General features: G+C 34.2%; 1 protein-coding gene across 1 annotated transcript; it reads right to left on the reverse strand.

Annotated features, from left to right (window-relative positions):
- Window positions 1-1294: 1294 nt before the first annotated feature.
- Window positions 1295-13445, reverse strand: LOC145567554 (putative zinc metalloprotease EGY1, chloroplastic). The gene is made up of 10 exons (XM_081626859.1): window positions 12872-13445; window positions 11707-12171; window positions 11481-11621; window positions 10875-10976; window positions 4570-4781; window positions 3926-3976; window positions 3554-3623; window positions 1957-2025; window positions 1826-1876; window positions 1295-1749 (listed from the first exon to the last, which is right to left on the reverse strand). Exons 1-10 carry the CDS (start codon window positions 13250-13252, stop codon window positions 1591-1593), a joined length of 1701 nt encoding a protein of 566 aa, XP_081482985.1. The 5' UTR covers window positions 13253-13445; the 3' UTR covers window positions 1295-1590.
- Window positions 13446-17734: the final 4289 nt, after the last annotated feature.

Below are 17734 nucleotides of genomic sequence, written 5' to 3' on the forward strand. Positions count from 1 at the left end.
TGCCGGAAACTATCCACAATCTACTGATGATGCTACTGGCTCTGTAACTGTTTCATTCGGAGATCTCTACCAAAATGAGATACGCTCAGTCTTGATCGACCTTTTTCTCCCCAAAGTTAGTAAGGAAGTTGACCTCGATGCACTCGAGATTGTATGTACATATAGATATAGGTAAAGGAATCCCCACCCCAAATATATCAAATGAGACTATACAGAATATATTAAAGAATATTATCATATTTTTCTATTACATGCCATACAATCTGGAATGAATATAAGTTTGCAATTTTAACCAGATAAACCTTATGCCTAAAAATATTACGTGTTCTTTCCTTTTTGTTTTTTAAGTATCAAATACCCAAAATTACCAAGCATAGCTTGGTCTAGTGGTAAGGTTGTATCTCACAATCCCACTAGAGACGCTTTGGGGTGGGCATTTCCTTATCCATCCCCCCACTTCCAAAGTGTCTAGCTTGCTAACCAGGGCCGAGAGGACCTGTGAGAGGTTTCGGCCCGGTAGGACCCTTCTCCTTACCAACCAAAAGAAAAAAAAAAAAAAAAAAAAAAAAAAAAAGATCGAGTACACAAAAAAAATTTCCCGCTTGTCTTCAAAAAAGAGTGTACCCGTGCAAAATGCACCGGATATATAAAAAAAATCTAATAACAAAATTATATTTCAAATAATGAAGTTGATTTTTATATAGTACTCCATATATGATAAATAGGTAGTTTTTTGGGTAGTTGTGTGTTATTAGGAAAAATAATAGTGGAAGTTATTTGGAGGTTTATTTTTTTTTTAGAGAGGTGGAAGTTGTTTGGATGCCAAAAAAAAAAAATAAAAAAAAAAAAAAAAAAAAAAAAAAAAAAAAAATAATAATAATAATAATAATGCGTAAGAATTAAGAGTTGGGGTTTTGAAGGATTGTGGTGAAGTGTTGCAAAATTAACTCTTAAATTATGTAAAAGATTATTATTTATTTCCATATGAAAAAAATTATTATTTATTTCCATATGAAAAAAATGACAAAAAACAAAAGTTTTTGGAGGGAAAATTTTTAATATGGTGTTGACACGTGTAATCTAAGAATTATTTGCGTATTACTTTAGTATATTAGTATAGATACGACTATATTATGAGGATTCTATGAAGCTGAGCTACGTACCTTAGAAGCGAATAAAAAATATATGAGCTATGTACCTAATAAGCGAATAAATATATAAGAATAGTCGAACACCAACTCGTCAATTATTCTAGTTAAGGAGACTAATTTTTCCAAAAGCTATAACAAGAGAATGATGAATATACTTTTTTTTTTTTTTTAATAAAAGAGGACATTAAGAGACTCTCCTCACGAGGGGAACTCCTAAAAAAATGATGAATACACTTGAGTATATAAATCAAAATTACAAAATTTTTGTACATCTCTAATCCCAAATATTGTATAATTCTTGGACATTTATTCTTTAATAACGTACATGTACGAACAAAGTCTCTGTGTTAGCTAACATATGCACACTTCAAATCAAAAAGCAGATGATTTTTCATTTTCAGTTGTTCTTAAGAATGCAGTTCATCGCGTAAACAGATAATCAGAGTGTGGTCACAAGACCTACACCCAACTCCTCAGCTAGCTCATCCCAAACAGGAAGCAGTGTCAATACAACCAGGAAAGTAGCTGCTACTACCACGGCTTTCCTCCAACTCCCCACCTCCGTCACATCATTTAAACATGGTTTCTCCGGAGTTCTCTGAACATTGTTAGTACATACATTAGCTAAACAAAAGACTGAATAATCGTTCCAGTTTACAGGTGAAGCATTTTACCTGACATATTAGCACGTATAGCCCCCATGGAAGTGATAAAGGCCCCCCTAGCTGAAACAAGAATTGTGGCACATGTGATAGAACATCAACAAATTATAAGTTTTTTCAATCAAATAAAAGAAGAGTCATACCACTCCTAGCCCAAGCAATGCGTAAGTTGTCAACCCAAAAGCAATGAGTGCATTCTTTCCAAAAGCACCCTGTAAAAATGATATTTGAAAAAGCATTGAGCAATTACAAGTTTGAACTATCCCACAATACTTGAAGAAGACACGGGAATAGTTTGATTGAGTGAAGTCATGAAGACCATAATAACCTGATTTATAGCAACTAAAGTAACAATTAGTTTAACCATTTTACTTTAAAGGGCACCTGATCAATGCCGATAATGAAACACATGTAGCAACCCCAAGTAGATCACCTATCTTCTAAAATGGGAGACTTGTGCAAATATTTCCAACTACTTGTACAAAGATGGTTATCACTGAACATTGCTGCAGTAGAGAAGGCTGTAACAGCCGAATCACTGAAGTAACTAAATCAACCACATAAAGAAGATAAAATCAACCTGGCATAGCTATAATCACTTAATCTTGTTACACAATTTCTCTAGCACAATAAGACACGCTGAAGACAAATACTTCAATAACTAAAGATGCAAAAAGAATCGCCTGGTCATTACTGAAGTTATAAACGGCATATGTGATGTTAACAGGTAGTCCCAACACTAAATTCCAGTGTATTAACTGATAACACGATTTAACAAACCTTGGGATACTGAAATATGAATCCTCAAACTCACATCATTAATTAATGTCACCAAAATAAAAATGAAACAAAAGAGCTGACAGATTGTTCATAGGTAATAACCTCTTCCATTGTTTCTGGAGCTTTTGGTTGCTTAGTACTTTCTTGTTCAACTATAGTGATTTGCACATGCAATGAAGCAAAAGAGTAGAGCAGCCAACATAGTTAGGTTGGTTAGTGTATTGCGTATCACCACCATGATCAGTTTTTGTATTATCATGACCACTAAGTCGTATGAAAAAAAAAAAAAAAAAAAACAGAGTGCAGGTTTAAATGATTCTCAATCATAAATCAGTTTCAACAGAACTGGTAGCAATTCAACTTTCCTTGCATAACCAAATATAACAACTCAACTTTCATTTTGCAAAAGAAGAAACTGAAAACTGAAATTCCATTACAACCACTATTGACATCTATTTGCACACTCTAAAAATTGTACAGATTAGCTTTTTTTTTTTTTTTTTAAATGTAGAAAATAAAATTAAAAAAAAACTAAATTATTATTTGGCTACTGGATTGTAATTAATTAAGTGAAAAAGCACGAGGTCATTCCTCATAGATTTAACTGAAAAAAGGCTGTGTAATTTCCTACTCCTTTCCTCTTGCCCAAAGTGAACCTCTCTTGATCAGTAAATGTTATGTTACCCACAAGAACAAATGAATGAATCATTGAACTCTTCAAGGAAATTAGGGAAAACTATACACAATGTTATGGGACTATAATATAATATTGACCCTTGAAGACCCTTGACACTCGGATATCAAGAATAACAATATTTCAAAGCTTCCTAAATTGCCAAGACAAAGACATATTTTAGGATACACATCGGATTATCCAAAATGTTAAAGCCAAGTAACCTAGCTCGCTTATTTTGTCATCCAAGTAGTTCAGCTAAGAGAAGAGACCAAGGTATATATTACCTGCACTGCTCTCCCACCATCAAGGCACCCAACTGGAAGCAAGTTAAAAGCAGTGCTAGTCAATCCACACCTGCAAATAGGATTAGGTTAAAATTTTCAATTACTACCTCCGTTTCATATTTTTCGCAACTTTTGCCAAAAATGGATGCTACACATTATTTGCAACTAATGTTTTCTTTCCTTTTAGGTTGTCATTTCTCTCTATCTCTCTCCTCATCACACGCATTCCTATTTTTCTCTCTATCTTACACTCACAAAAAAATTTTGCCTAGGAGTCCGTGAACCCTGCAAAGTTGCAAAAAATATGAAACAGAGGTAGTAAATAAGCATATGTGGAAAACATATAAGGGATATTGGAACACAGAAATTTACCAGCCAGCAATCATAAGCGGATGGATTGAAACTGAGGCAGCATGCATTGCTCTGCATTATCATAGAGCAAGTCAACAATATTTAAGAATAGGAGCATTACAAAGTTGAAATATAAAGTATAATTGAATTTATTTCTCAATTCTTTAGAAAACTGAGCTGCACTTGGACCGTGAGCAATGTTAAAACAAGTTCAAGCTGCACAGTTCCCTGTGTCTTAAGTGGGCCTAGCTGCGCCTAGTTGAAATGAGGTGTACATACCAAAAAAATACAAAAATTATGAAAAAACGGTTGTGCACCTCAGAGGGTAAGCTTAGGTGCGCCTCATCCACAATTCATCAAAATCGCTTTTCCTAGCCTAGCTGCCTAAAGCGAAAGGCGTATGACCCCTAATGCCTTCAACTTGCCATCTAGGCACTCTATACACTAACCTTGAGATGATAATAAGCTAATTTTTTATATGGGTCATCTTCTCATCTATATCAATAACATAATTATTTCTTCAAATTACTAATCCGTAAAAAAGATGGAACATATACTAAGCACCAGAAAAAATTTCGCCAGTGTATCAGGTATACTAGACACTAAGAAAGTTCCTAATCAATTAAAACAATAGTTTCAAAAAAGCACTTCAGGGGAAGACATACGTATAACCAAGAGTGGCTCGACTTATGAGTCCAAGAAGCAGAGAACCTTGAAATAGGGTACTAGGCACTTGTACAAAATCCCCGGAGACATCAGGATTCAAAGACAACAGCAAGCCAACAGCAAACATGGACAAAGATAATGCAGCACCAGCAAAGGGGCCAGCCAGTGAAATATCAACTTGAGTCTTTCTATCTGGAAGGATAGATTTGAACTGGAAAAAAAAAACAGTCAGCCAATCAGCATTCAACTCTTTGCACCTTTAATGGAACATTGCACAATGAAGATACTGGTACAAAAATTGTACAAATTTTACTTCATCCATTTTACATCACAAGTAGTAACAGAAAAGGCAAGTATATAAAGCTAAGGCAGATTTCTTATTAATATCAGGGGTTTAGTGACAGGGTATGCTAAAGCTTGGAGAGGAAGACAGAAGAACAAGAGGTTTATTATTATTCTGTTATGTTATGGAAATGGTACAAGCTTATAGTATCTATATTTACAAGCTAATGCTAATAACAAAACATAAACTAACTAAATCATAAACAACAACACTCCCCATCAAACTGGAAATGGATGTTTAACCAAATGTAGCAAACTAGTTCCTTTGCAGACTGCAGTACACCATGAACTCATAAACTTGTTGTCACTTGTCAGTACTTAGTGAGATAATATATCTGCTAACATCAACTCTCTTATACCAGCTAGATCACAAAGTTAGTGTAGACAGAGTGTTGATCGAAAAAATTGATACCCATGATTTAGAAAATACTTGAATTCCAAGATCCCCCTTCAAACTGGAATGGTTACAAAAGTATTCCAGTTTGAACTTCCTTCATTCATGTAGTTTGAAAAGGCACCGAAACATGACCACCATTTCCTTGACATGCTCAACTACTAATGGAGTATATATCTTGTTGGAGACTAAAATACCAATCTCCAAAACAAGTAATTCCAGTTGAATTAACATCACCAGATAACTACTGTTGTTCACTGTCCCATGTTCTCAAAATACCACCACAATCATACCACGTAATTTTGCACCAAACTGCAATGCAATACTGAATAAGAAAATGAACCATTGCTGCCACACTTCATATATACTGGCACAGCCAAAAGAACACTTCATAATCACCATATACTCATCAATAATTCTTGCACAAGAAACAACCAGCTCAATCGAACAAGAAACGATTGATTTAAGGAAGAGAACCTGGCTATCCCTTTGTTCTTTGAAAATGATGAAACTCATAAAAGCACCATGCACCAAGAACCAAACCAATCTCCAACAACTCAACTTTCAGTTGAGAAACAACATTAAAAATGCTGATTCTTATCCTATACTCCACAAAATTCAAGAAGCAAACCAACCACCAATTGCATAATAATACACCGTAACTCCAATGTAAATGGTGAAACAAGAGGAGAATGAATATGGAAGAAAAATTGTGTTTGGGAATCAGAAGATATGTGAGACAATACAACTAGAAAATGAGTTTCAAAACATCCAAAAAAAAAAAAATTCACTATGGATCTTGAGAAATGGCCTAAATGGGCAAGAAAGGACCTCAACGGGTCATCAAATTTGATCACTATGGATCATTAAAAAAGACCTCTAATGGGCCACAACAAAGATCACTATGGATCACATTAAAAGGCCTCTATGGGCACCTATGTTACTTGAACTCTTCATTTTACCTCAAGTACCCATGTTGGAACCAACTTGGTAATTTGGTAGGACACTTGGACACTTCATTTTAGTTCAAACTCATAGAATTTTTTTCACAAAATCAAGTGTCCGAGTTGGGCACTTGAACACGTACCCATGTACCCGAGTTCGAGTAACATAGATGGGTACAACAAATTGACCATCTATTAGGTCTGAATATTGACCATCTATTGGGTCAAAAATTGATCACAAATGATCATCAGAGAATGCCCACCAACTATGGGTAAAAAAAGAAAAAGCCTCTATGAGCTACAAATTGTTCACAATTGACCTTTTTTATCACACCAAAACTTTAAAAAAGCATCATCAATTCAACCCGAAAGATCCACCAAACAATGTCAGACAACTTTTGCTACCACTCAATATCCACAACAACCAATCATACTACTTTGAAACAATCCCAAATTGATGTTATCAAGCCAACATTCAACAACCAATATCCATCATCGTCCAACAATACAAATCACTTCAATTCAACTTTCAATCAAACACTACCCAAATCAAATCATTAACCACAATCTCAAACCACAACAACAATAAGTATCATCATTTTTAGATTAAATAGCATGATTGATTCTTCTACATCTACTTTATCTTCAATAAGATTTGATTTGTTTCTTCCAGCACCCTTTTTAAAAACATTGCCATGGAAAATGGCAATGTTTATAACTTTTTAATATCCATTCATCTACCATGTCCAGTAGAAGTTTCACTTCTATAATACTTTTGGGAGTTTTAGCCACTTTCCATCTTCCTTGACCACGTCCTTATTGCCATTACGGCAACTCAACAACATTTATTGATACTTATGCTTATCATGTGTATCTTTTATTGTTTAAAGGAAATTTTGGCTTAAAAACCTATTGCTCTTCTTTTTTTTCCTTTCTATCATTGTTACTCATGGGCTCCAAGAGAATCATTAAATCCATCAACTGTCATGGAATCCAAAACCTTATTTGAGTTTTAAAAGCAACCAAAAATGTGGTTAAAGAGATTAGAATTCAAAGAACGGAATACTTTCTATTAAACTATGCAGGATTGACTAACCTAGCCTCTACATTTGGTTGATAATGTATAAAATTCTTGTGAAAAGATGGAATTTTTTTTCTGACAAGAATTTCAAACTCTCCTTTTAGAGTTTGAAGGCAAACCTCCCTTACCCGATTTACTCCATCAGCAAAAAATTTTAAGAGTATCCCATGCTTGTTTAGAACTAGCTAAATCAGCAACTTTCTCAAACATATCATCATCCAAACCTTCATGCAGTAAGTGCATTATGATTTATTTTTATCTTGCTTTCCAAATATTCTTTTTCAGTTTAGTTGAATTTAGACACGTCTTCATGTTGGGAGTTGGGTATACCATTTTTCAACAATCTCCAAAACCTCTTGTGCATTAAGAACTGTTCTCATCCTATAAGAGCACTTATCATAATTTTCTTTAGTAAGTCTAGGTTTCTAGGATATTGAAAAGTTATAGCATTATTTTTTGTTACCAAGTTTTGTTAATTGGTTGTGGTACCACTTTTTTTGTAAGTGTGGTGACGCACAAATATTTCACATAATAAATATTTCACATAATAAAATAAAGAGGGAAACACATGCATTTAATACAATCTCTCTTACAATCTCTCAAATGTGTGTGAAATAAAAATGAGTTTAATTAAATATCTCTTATAATAGAAAGACTGCGTGTTTATTCAAAAGAGCTTGATAAAGTTTTCTACTTTTGTTGTGAAATATTTTTTAAAAAAAATCAAAAATAAAACAAAGGCCATCAAATATGTCAAGATTGGGCACATATTAGTATAAGATTAAAAGAGCATAAGACAAGTATGGAATATTATAAGAACATGGCAATTTGGTATGATTTGTAATTAAAGTTGTAATAAGATTATTGATAAAGTAGCTCAAAAAAAATGAAAAAGAAAAAGATCATTGGTAAAAGGTTTTGTCGAGAATTTGTTCAATCGTGAAATTTCTTGCAAAACATAATTTAGCATTTCGTGGTACTAATGAGAGATTGTATCAAAATAGTAAAGGGAATTTTTTAAACTTGATTGAAATGCAGAAAACGTTTGATCTAATCATTCATTAGCATGTTCGGCGTATTACTAATGATGATATACATGTTTATTATCTTGGTCATGATATTCATGCTTATTGTAACTAATACCAATTTATTTCGTTTTAGTTGTAGGTGGGTAGTAGAAACTAGTGGATATTAAAATCTTAGTGTGTGTTATACGAGCTTGATAAGGTAATTATTTTACTTTAATCAATCTAAATGAAACTGATATTTTGATGTGATAATGCGTATTATTTGTGTATAACTGTATAAGTGTATTATGTGATTTAGGGAAGGAAATTGACTTGTTACTTCCCTTTTTCAAGCAACTATTTTAGCATATACACATATCATTTGGTCCCATTTGGGTTCTTATTTCTAGTGATGGTTGTTATTATCTTGTTATAGTAAAGATTTTCAAATAGTCTTGCAAAGATCATTTATATGAAAATTGAATAATCGGAATCTATTAAACGTAGTACATAGATCTTAACAATCTATTAGGAAGGAACTAATTTTATACGATTAACTATAATTAAAAATAAATAAATTATTATATTATGTGACCTATGTGATGGTACACGTGCAAAATTATTTTTCTATAGTGCTTAATCACTTAGATTGAAAACTCCTAGATGGTAAGTTGGTAACTGGTAAGCCATCATAGGTTGGGTCCCCTATGGTGTTGACCATGTTGGTGGAATGACATAATATGTATTAATTTTTTAGGTTGGAACCATATACCATGAGCCTAGGCTTATTCTAATCCTTTGGGAAAAAAAATATTGGGGGTATGCATACATAAGAACTAAGGACTTGTTCACTTCACATGAAATACGGTGATCTCATCTGATTTTAATAATATTTTATTGGAAAAATGGAAACTAATAATCCCACCTTTAGCGTGTCTTCCATAAACTATCTCACCTTTTGAAATTCCAGAAATAATCCCACCTTTGACCCCCCTTCTTCCATTAACAATCCTTTTTACCTACAACCTATTAAACAGGGTTTTTTTTTTTTTTTTTTTTTTTTTTTTTTTTTAACTCTCTCCTTGGCAACCAATCCATCACCATGACAACACCTGAACGGTCACCCCCACCCACCACGAAACTCTCTAGCCACATCCAAAAACCCTTTAACCACCAAGAAAAACCCTTTAACCCTTTAACCCCACCCAACCTCAGAAAAAACCACCTAACCCAAAAAAACTCAATCCCAAGCCCCGAAAAACACCACCCAGCCCCAAAAACACCACCCCAAGCCACAAAAAACACCACCCAGCATCGAAAAACACCATTTAGCCCCGATACTCAAGCCCCAGCCAGAAAACCTCCACCCCCAGCCCCGAAAAACCCCACCTAGCCCTCAAAACTCAACCACCAGCCTCGAAGACACCCGAAACGACCCCTAAAATCCCCACCACGAAGACCTACCCGAGATTCCACACCCCTCTCTCCGCCGCACCCCACTCCCCAGTCGCCGAATTCTGGTCGCAAGGACGCCTAGATTGGGTGTTCAAATTATGTTATCGTTGAACTCCAGGACTTTGCGAAATTGATGGTCGTAGATGGGGTGTGCGACTTATGGTGTTTTTGGGCATGAGGGTGGTGGTTTTAGGGGTTAAGTTCCGGTATTTTGGAGGGGTAGGTTGGGTTGCCGGGGAAAGCAAGGGCAGGGATGGGGGGGGGGTGCAGTGGAGGGCTAGGGCGGGGGGTTTTGGTTTTTTTTTAATTATTAAAAAATAGAATAAACCTATTAAAATCTGATATGTGTCTTATAACCTAAGAAAACCGGTTACCAAAACAATCCAAAAGATCAGGGATTGTTAATGGAAGATGGGGTCAAAGGTGGGATTGTTTCTGGAATTTGAAAAGGTGTGATGTTTATGGAAGACACACTAAAGGTGGGATTATTAGTTTTCATTTTTCCTATTTGATTTGGTTTGATGTGAATTTTAATTATTTGATCTGATCTAATTAAGGACCGCATTTTTTATACTCATCTATAAAGTAAAGTATTATCAAAAATTACAAACAACCAAACAAACAAATATGCAAAGATATAGAAGAAACCGCTAACACATTTTCATACAATCAGCCTAACACATTTCTTAAAAGGGAATACCATATCTATGCTATTTCTTTTTTTTATCTAAAGACAAAATAAAATTAACTCTAGTAAAAAGCAGAGATCAGTCAAATTACAATTGAGACTTAGTCCATTATAAATCTTTAAAGTAGCGGTAAAATTCCATGATCGACAGTTTTAGCTCCTTAACCTTTCTTTCCTTTTTGTGAATTGATAAATACATTATCTTCATCTTACTGAATCATACAGATTATGTAGGTTTTATCCTTTGGAGGATTAATAAGAAAGACAGCTTTATATAGAAAAGCTGTTTGAAATTTCAGTCAGAAATGTTAAAATTTGAGTAAGAGATGCTTATTGACTACAGAGGTATTGTGGAGAGCTCAATAGTTGGCTTACAAAAGCACGTGTTCTTACCTGTGTGATTGCACCAAAGCTACCAAGAGTTATGTTGGGAATAAAATAAGGAATGCTAAGCTTCACATTTTTTGGAAAAGCTGCCAGATAATGCCCAATTTCCTACAGAAAGGGAAAAAAAAAGTCTAGTTAAATATAAGAAAAATACAAGTATGCAACAAGGTCACAGCTCACCATTGTCTAAGATACGATTGGCAATAAGTCAAGGTAAGCAAATGGTAACTAGCTTTTAGCCTACCATCTGATTACAGAAAATTGTATGACAGTTTCCAGTAATTGACTATGACCCAAGACTAACGAGACTGGTGATAGAAAACTCCATGCAATAGGAACTTAAATAGGTGGTTGAGTATTAGCTGAAATACTTAAAAGCTGAAAGATACAGTCTTTATATCTACCCACCCAAGAAAATGAAGTTATGAAACAAAATCTCTTTCCTTTAACGTCATCATATTAAACAAAAGATGCTATGAAATAAGTACATAAACCCTCAATTCCAGTTTTAAGAGTAATTTTTTAAGATTGAGCATAAAAGGCTAAATTTAATCCTTCTCATGAATCAAAACCAAATGAAGAACCAAAAGACAAGGTAAATAATGTCTTTACATGAAACAGCTGAACTCCCAAGACACCATAAGCTAGAGGCAAAGCAGCATCCACAAATGGAAGTAGCAACTGCATGTCTGGAGGCTCAATTGCATCAGGATCTGTGAAGTACTTCACTACCTCTGGAGGAAGACGATTTATCTGTGAATTTCCACAATTGTGACAGTAAGGTTGATATAATCTGGATATATAATTGTTGCCAAGGAATTAATGGATTTAAGCATACCTGAGATGCAATGCCTAGCTCAACTGAGGAACCAATGGTGAGAAGGAACAAAAGTAGTGCAATTACATACTGCCAAAGTGTCGTAGGCCCAGGTTCAGAGACCTCTTTTCGTAGCATACCAAAACTAACACGAGGTCCACCACGAGGATCAGGACCCTCTGCATTAGGTTCCTCCACCATAAAAAGATTGTACTTGTCACCCATGAGTTCTGCGAGCTGTTTTTGAAGCTTCTCAAACACATCCTCCCTTTTCCCCCTCAAGTTCCCAAGGAAAAGAATTCCTTCACCAAGATCACCAAATGGCTCTTCTTTTGTCACCCAAAAGGTAGAATAACCAAATAACTTTTCCTTTATCAGCTTTACATCAGCTGGATCAACCTTTTCCGGTCCCAAAAGTTCCATTAACTTAAAAGAGTCGACTTGAAAATTGTTGTATGGTGTTCCTACAGGAGAAATTGGTGGTGGCTGCAAAGATAATCATATTAATGGGATTTCGATTTCTTCCCACCAAGGGCATATAAAAGAATCAATCGGAAGATTCAAAACAGTATGGCTAACTACTTAAGGAATTCTTCTTATATCCTGCAAAACCCCGGCCCCTAAAAAAGTGTAAATTGATGATGTTATGCAATCCATGACTGCCAGTTCTAAAGTACATGGTATTTAATATGGAGGGCTTTTCATTTCTAAAATCACAAATTGATTCCCCAACTAATACACGATCAGTTAACGGAACATCTTGCTTAAGCAACCTACCAAAGCCGAAAGGCCTAGTGTAAGGATCAGCTCCACAAAGGAGAATCACTTCCCCTAAATACATCAAATTACTTTTTTTTTTTTTTTTTTTTTTTTTGGGGTATACATCAAATTACTTGCACAACTAAAACTAGTGAAATTCAACATTCAAATCCTATAATGGTAAGGCATACACCTCTTCAACTGAACTCCGATACCACTCAATATTTAGGGTGCATTAGCAATTGGCATACCAACTAGTTATGTCTTCAATCATCAAGACAAAACAAATACTAAAACTTAATGAAATTACATTATTTTAGCTTACACCCCACAAATTCATTCAAGAAACTATGGACAAAAACATAACGTAACCGGGAGCATAACGCGCATCATGCTCACGAGTGTAGGATATAAAAATTGTGCTCACCTCCGAAGAAGAAAATGAAGTGGACTTATTTTCCGACCTTAACTCAGCAACACCCTCCTCTTTATCTTCCACCACTCTCTCTTTCTCTTTAGTCGCCAAATTTGATTCATTTGCCGAATTTCCGCCATCACCATCTTCATCACTACCTCTACTATAACACATTAATCGATCAAACAAGCCCCTATTTTTCTGGGTATTTAACAAATTTCTCTTTGACCCCTTTTGGCACAAATAACAGTTATTATTATCAAACTTTAACCCAAAATTACCATTGAAATTTTGAGGTTTTCTGTGTATATTGGAAGAAAATGAAGGAACCCCATTAATGGTGGTTCTGAAATTAAGAGTAATAAGACTGCTGCAACTAGTAAAAGTTCCCATTGATTGAATACAAGCTCATAGAAGAGATGATTAGTATTGTAAAAATGGTGTTTTTGACATGATTTTTTGAAATTGAGATGAAGTAGTAGAAGAGGCTAATAAGTTATTGAGGGTTAATTTTCATGGTTGTTCTTGCACGTTGGCTGGGTTTGGACAGTTTATCTTCTTTTTCTTCTGGTTTTGATTTTTTAAATTTTGATTTTTTAAATTTTAATTTTATTTTACTTTTAAATATCTTGTTAGTATTATCATCAATAATCAATAGAAAAGTTCTAGATTAATCTCAACTTCACTCCGTTTGTCAAAATTAATCCTAACTTTCGTTTATTTTTTTATTAATCCCAACTTTATACTCAATCCGCTCCCTTCGCACCCTACCGATCATCGAATTTTATAAAGCAAGCTATTAGACACGTGTCAATCATGATTGGTCCAAAAAAAAAAATTAAAATAAAAAATAACTCAATAAAATAAAAACTCAAACCTTACTCAGCAAGTGGCAACCCCTACCACCTCAAACAGATGGCAGCCCCTATCGTTTTCGACAAGCTTCCTTCCTTCCCCGTCGTTTGCACCCCCTTCTCCCTCTGCTAATTTCCGCCCTCTCATCCATTCCCCGTGGAATTCCGATCGTCTCTCTCCCATCCCCTCCAAGCCCTTCCACACCAATTTCTGACCACTCATCCTTCCCCATTAAATTTTGACCGCCCAGCTGCCTTTTCCATCGAATTTCGGCCACCCGTCCCCAATTCCAGCTGCCTTTTAAGGTGGCTGGCGTTTAGGGTGGCTTCCCTTTTATTTTCATTTTTTTTTTCAATTTTGATTTCTTTTATATTTGACCAATCACGTAGTGATACGTGTGCAAAAAAAAAAAAAAAAAAAAAAAAAAAAAAAAAAATAATCCAACTCGCAAATGTTAACCCGCTTAACCAAGTGCAAGTCACTTGGTAGTGTCTTTGGCAGATGTGGTATAAAGTTGGGATTAATTTCAATAGACGGAGCAATTATGGCAATTTTAACCTTAACGGGATTAATTGTTTTGTTATAGGTTTTAGGGGTCATTTAACCCTTAATGATGCAAATTGAGCTCGGATTTGGGAAAAAAATATGTAAAAGCTACGTTTTGAGAATTCGAATTTATATAGTTAAAAGAATAATGACAACGTAGGGTTTTGTGTTATTTTTAGCCAAATCCGAGCTCAATTTGGTTCTTTAAGGCCAAAATAATCCCTTAAACCTTTAACGAAACATTTTTTTTAGCTCTCAAATCGAGAAAAAAAAATTAATTGGTGTAAAGTGGGCCACACTAACAGTGACTGTATTTTGGCCATAACTTCCTCATTATTCATCGGAATTAAACTTATAATATATCGTTGGAAAGGTCTTTTCAAGCCCTATCCAACTACACCATTATTGGACCCATATCATGGACCAAACTAAATTGGGTTAGACGTTTTCCATAAATAGAGTACGAAAAGAAATATTTTCAAAAACAAAAATGAATTATTTTTATTAAAACATTTTAGAAAACAGAAGAATTCACGAGACTCTTCACATTTCACCTTACTCGATATTTAATGACATGAAAGGTACTCATCACTGGGTTTGGTTTTTGGAGAAACACAATCAAGTGTCTACAATTTCCCTTTTTTTATTTTTCATCAATTTTTAAACCCTAACTCTTTCTCTCCTAGTGTGATTTTATAGTGATGATTGAAATAACAATGGTATAGATATTTACTATTCAAGCTGTGCACTAGAGATTGAGTTGTATACTGTTAATAAAGCATGTATATGACTTGAACATAACTAGACCTGACAAACGGGTCATTTGGGTCGGGTTAGTTTGGATCGGGTTAGTTCAGGTCGGATCAGTTCGGGTTTTGTCATTTTCTGGTTTATCATTATTCGGGTCGGATACGAGTCAATTCGGATTTCGGGTCACAAGGACGGACCTAGGGGGCCTGCCTGGGCCGTGCGCCCCCCCCCCCTGAAAATTTTACCCAACACTACAGTGTAGGTAGTGTTACCTACACCCCATCTAACGCAACGTTTTGCGTGCTACCCACACCCCCCCAATAAGCTTCTTCATTCTTCAATTGTTTCCTTGTTTTTTTTTTCCTTTTTTCCTTAATTCTTTGTTTATTTCTTTTCAAGCTACGTATATATATTAATTTAAACCCTATATTTTCTCTCTCCTCAATTGATGAACCTCCATTTTTGTAATTGATCAACCTCAATTTTCACCATTTTTGAATCGATTTTTTTCTGGTTAATTCATTCGAATTTGATAATCGTTATTGTTCATCAATGGCAAATTCTTCAGCTGGAGATTACGATGATTTTGATCGTGATTGCGAGCGGTTGTTTCCTTCTGGAGTTCGTTTGGTTGAATCGTTTGCTCAACAATGTGAGTAATTAGCATCATAATTTTGTAATTTTTGATTATTTTGTAAGTTTGTAATTGTATAATGCTCTGTTTATTTGAATAATTTGTTCGTTTGGTTGAATTGTTTGCTCAACAATGTTAGTAGTTAGCATTATAATTTTGTAATTTTTCATAATTTTGTAAGTTTGTAATGTTATAATGCTTTGTTTATTTGAACTTAATTTATATATTATGATTCATTTTTGTTGTTTTAACTTTCAAATGTGATTATATTATGCTGAAATTTTGTAAGTTTGATTATATTATATTTTGTAAGTTTGTATTGTGATACTCTGTTATGAACATTTCGGTGGTTTAATTTCTTTGCTCTGTGTTTTAGAATTGTGTGTTTTTGTTATGAACATTTCGTTGGTTTTATTTTGTTGGTTTAATTAATTTTAAAATTGATCACGTGCTGTTTTATTTTTGAACATTTTATTTATTCATTATTGTTCATTCCTGAAACCCTTTATGTTCATTTATAATTGTACATTTAAACTTTGTGCAGTGGAAAAAAAGTATAATATTGTTTATGAAGAAGCATCAAAGTCTGAATTAAAGGATAAACAATTTAAATCTGAAGATGAAGCTTTTGATGCGTATAACGAATATGCTTTTAGGAAAGGTTTTGAAATTCGAATTGGGAAGAGTAAAAGAAGAAGAGATGATTCATTTTTGATGAAAAGATTTGTTTGTTGTAGTGAAGGATTCAAAGATGATAAGTGTAAGAATAAAAGGGTTTATGAGAAGCTGGATATTCGAACTGGTTGTTTAGCTTTTGTGCAGTTTCATATTGATCATTTAGGTGTTTATACATGTACAAGACATGAAATGGTTCATAATCATGATATGATTCCTCCTGAAAAAAGGCATTTGATAAGGTCTCAAAGGGTTGTCAATAAAGATTCACTTCTTTTCATTTCTACAATGAAATTGAGCGGAGTCAAAGTTACTGATTCTTTGAGGGTTCTAAAGAAGGAGGTTGGTGGATCTCCTAATCTTTCTTTTACTACTCCTGATGTGTACAATGCATTATCATCTGAAAAAGCTGTCAAAATTGAAGGATGTAATAGTAACCAATTGATTAAATATTTTGCGAAGAGACATGTGGATGAGGCAGATTTTTACTATGATTTTGAGCAAGATGATAATGGTGCTTTAGTTAGCTTTTTTTGGCGTGATGGTAGGATGATGAGAGATTACCATTACTTTGGAGATTTGTTGGTTTTTGATACAACCTATAGAACTAACAAATATGGAATGATATGTGCTCCATTTGTTGGGATGAACCATCATGGTAATAATGTCATGTTTGATATGGGTTTTATTCTTAATGAGCGCACCGAGTATTTTGATTGGTTGTTTGATACATTTCTACAGTCAGTGGGAAGGAAAAGTCCTATTACAGTTATGACAGATCAAGCACAAGTGATTGCAGCGGGTATAAGAAACATTTTTCCTTCAACCGTCCATCATCGTTTATGTGTATGGCATCTTGAACAAAATTTGAAGAAACACATTGGATCATTGAGAGCTTTCGAACGCTTTACAGATTTGTTTGGATATCTTTTGAAGTATTGTGAAACTCCTCCTGAATTTGAACATTTCTGGAAAAGGTATATTATTATTTTAATATTTATTTTTGATTTTTATTATGTGATATATTTGATTATTATGTCATATGTATATGAACATTTAGTGTTTTACATATGTTCATACATTTTATGTTTTTTGTATGTTATCATAATATTTATTAGTGTCCATGTTGTTTATGAACATTATTCTTTATACAAATGTACACATATTAATTTATATTTTGTTCCAATTTCAATTAATATATGATCATTTCTGTTGTACAGGATGTTGGATAAATACAAGTGTGAAAATGTTGATTGGTTATGTGATTTGTATAAAATAAAAGAAATGTGGTGTCCTGCTTACTCTAAGAAGTATTGGTCTGGTGGTGTTTTGTCCTCTCGACGTAGTGAAACTACTAATAAGTCAGTTTCACAACGTCTTAATAAGACCCAAGGTTTATGTGATTTTTATCATGT

Source organism: Chenopodium album, chromosome 11 (assembly GCF_948465745.1).
Source record: "Chenopodium album chromosome 11, dcCheAlbu1.1, whole genome shotgun sequence".
NCBI lineage: Eukaryota > Viridiplantae > Streptophyta > Magnoliopsida > Caryophyllales > Amaranthaceae > Chenopodium > Chenopodium album.

Excerpts from the sequence above, each read along its gene's own strand:
- LOC145567554 (XM_081626859.1), bottom strand. The coding sequence starts at position 13,252 with ATGGGAACTTTTACTAGTTGCAGCAGTCTTATTACTCTTAATTTCAGA. Across the intron at positions 10,977-11,480 it reads TGGGAGTTCAGCTGTTTCAT|GAAATTGGGCATTATCTGGC; the intron begins GTAAAGACATTA and ends CCCTTTCTGTAG. Across the intron at positions 2,026-3,553 it reads ATGGTGGGAGAGCAGTGCAG|GGTGCTTTTGGAAAGAATGC; the intron begins GTAATATATACC and ends TCATTTTTACAG.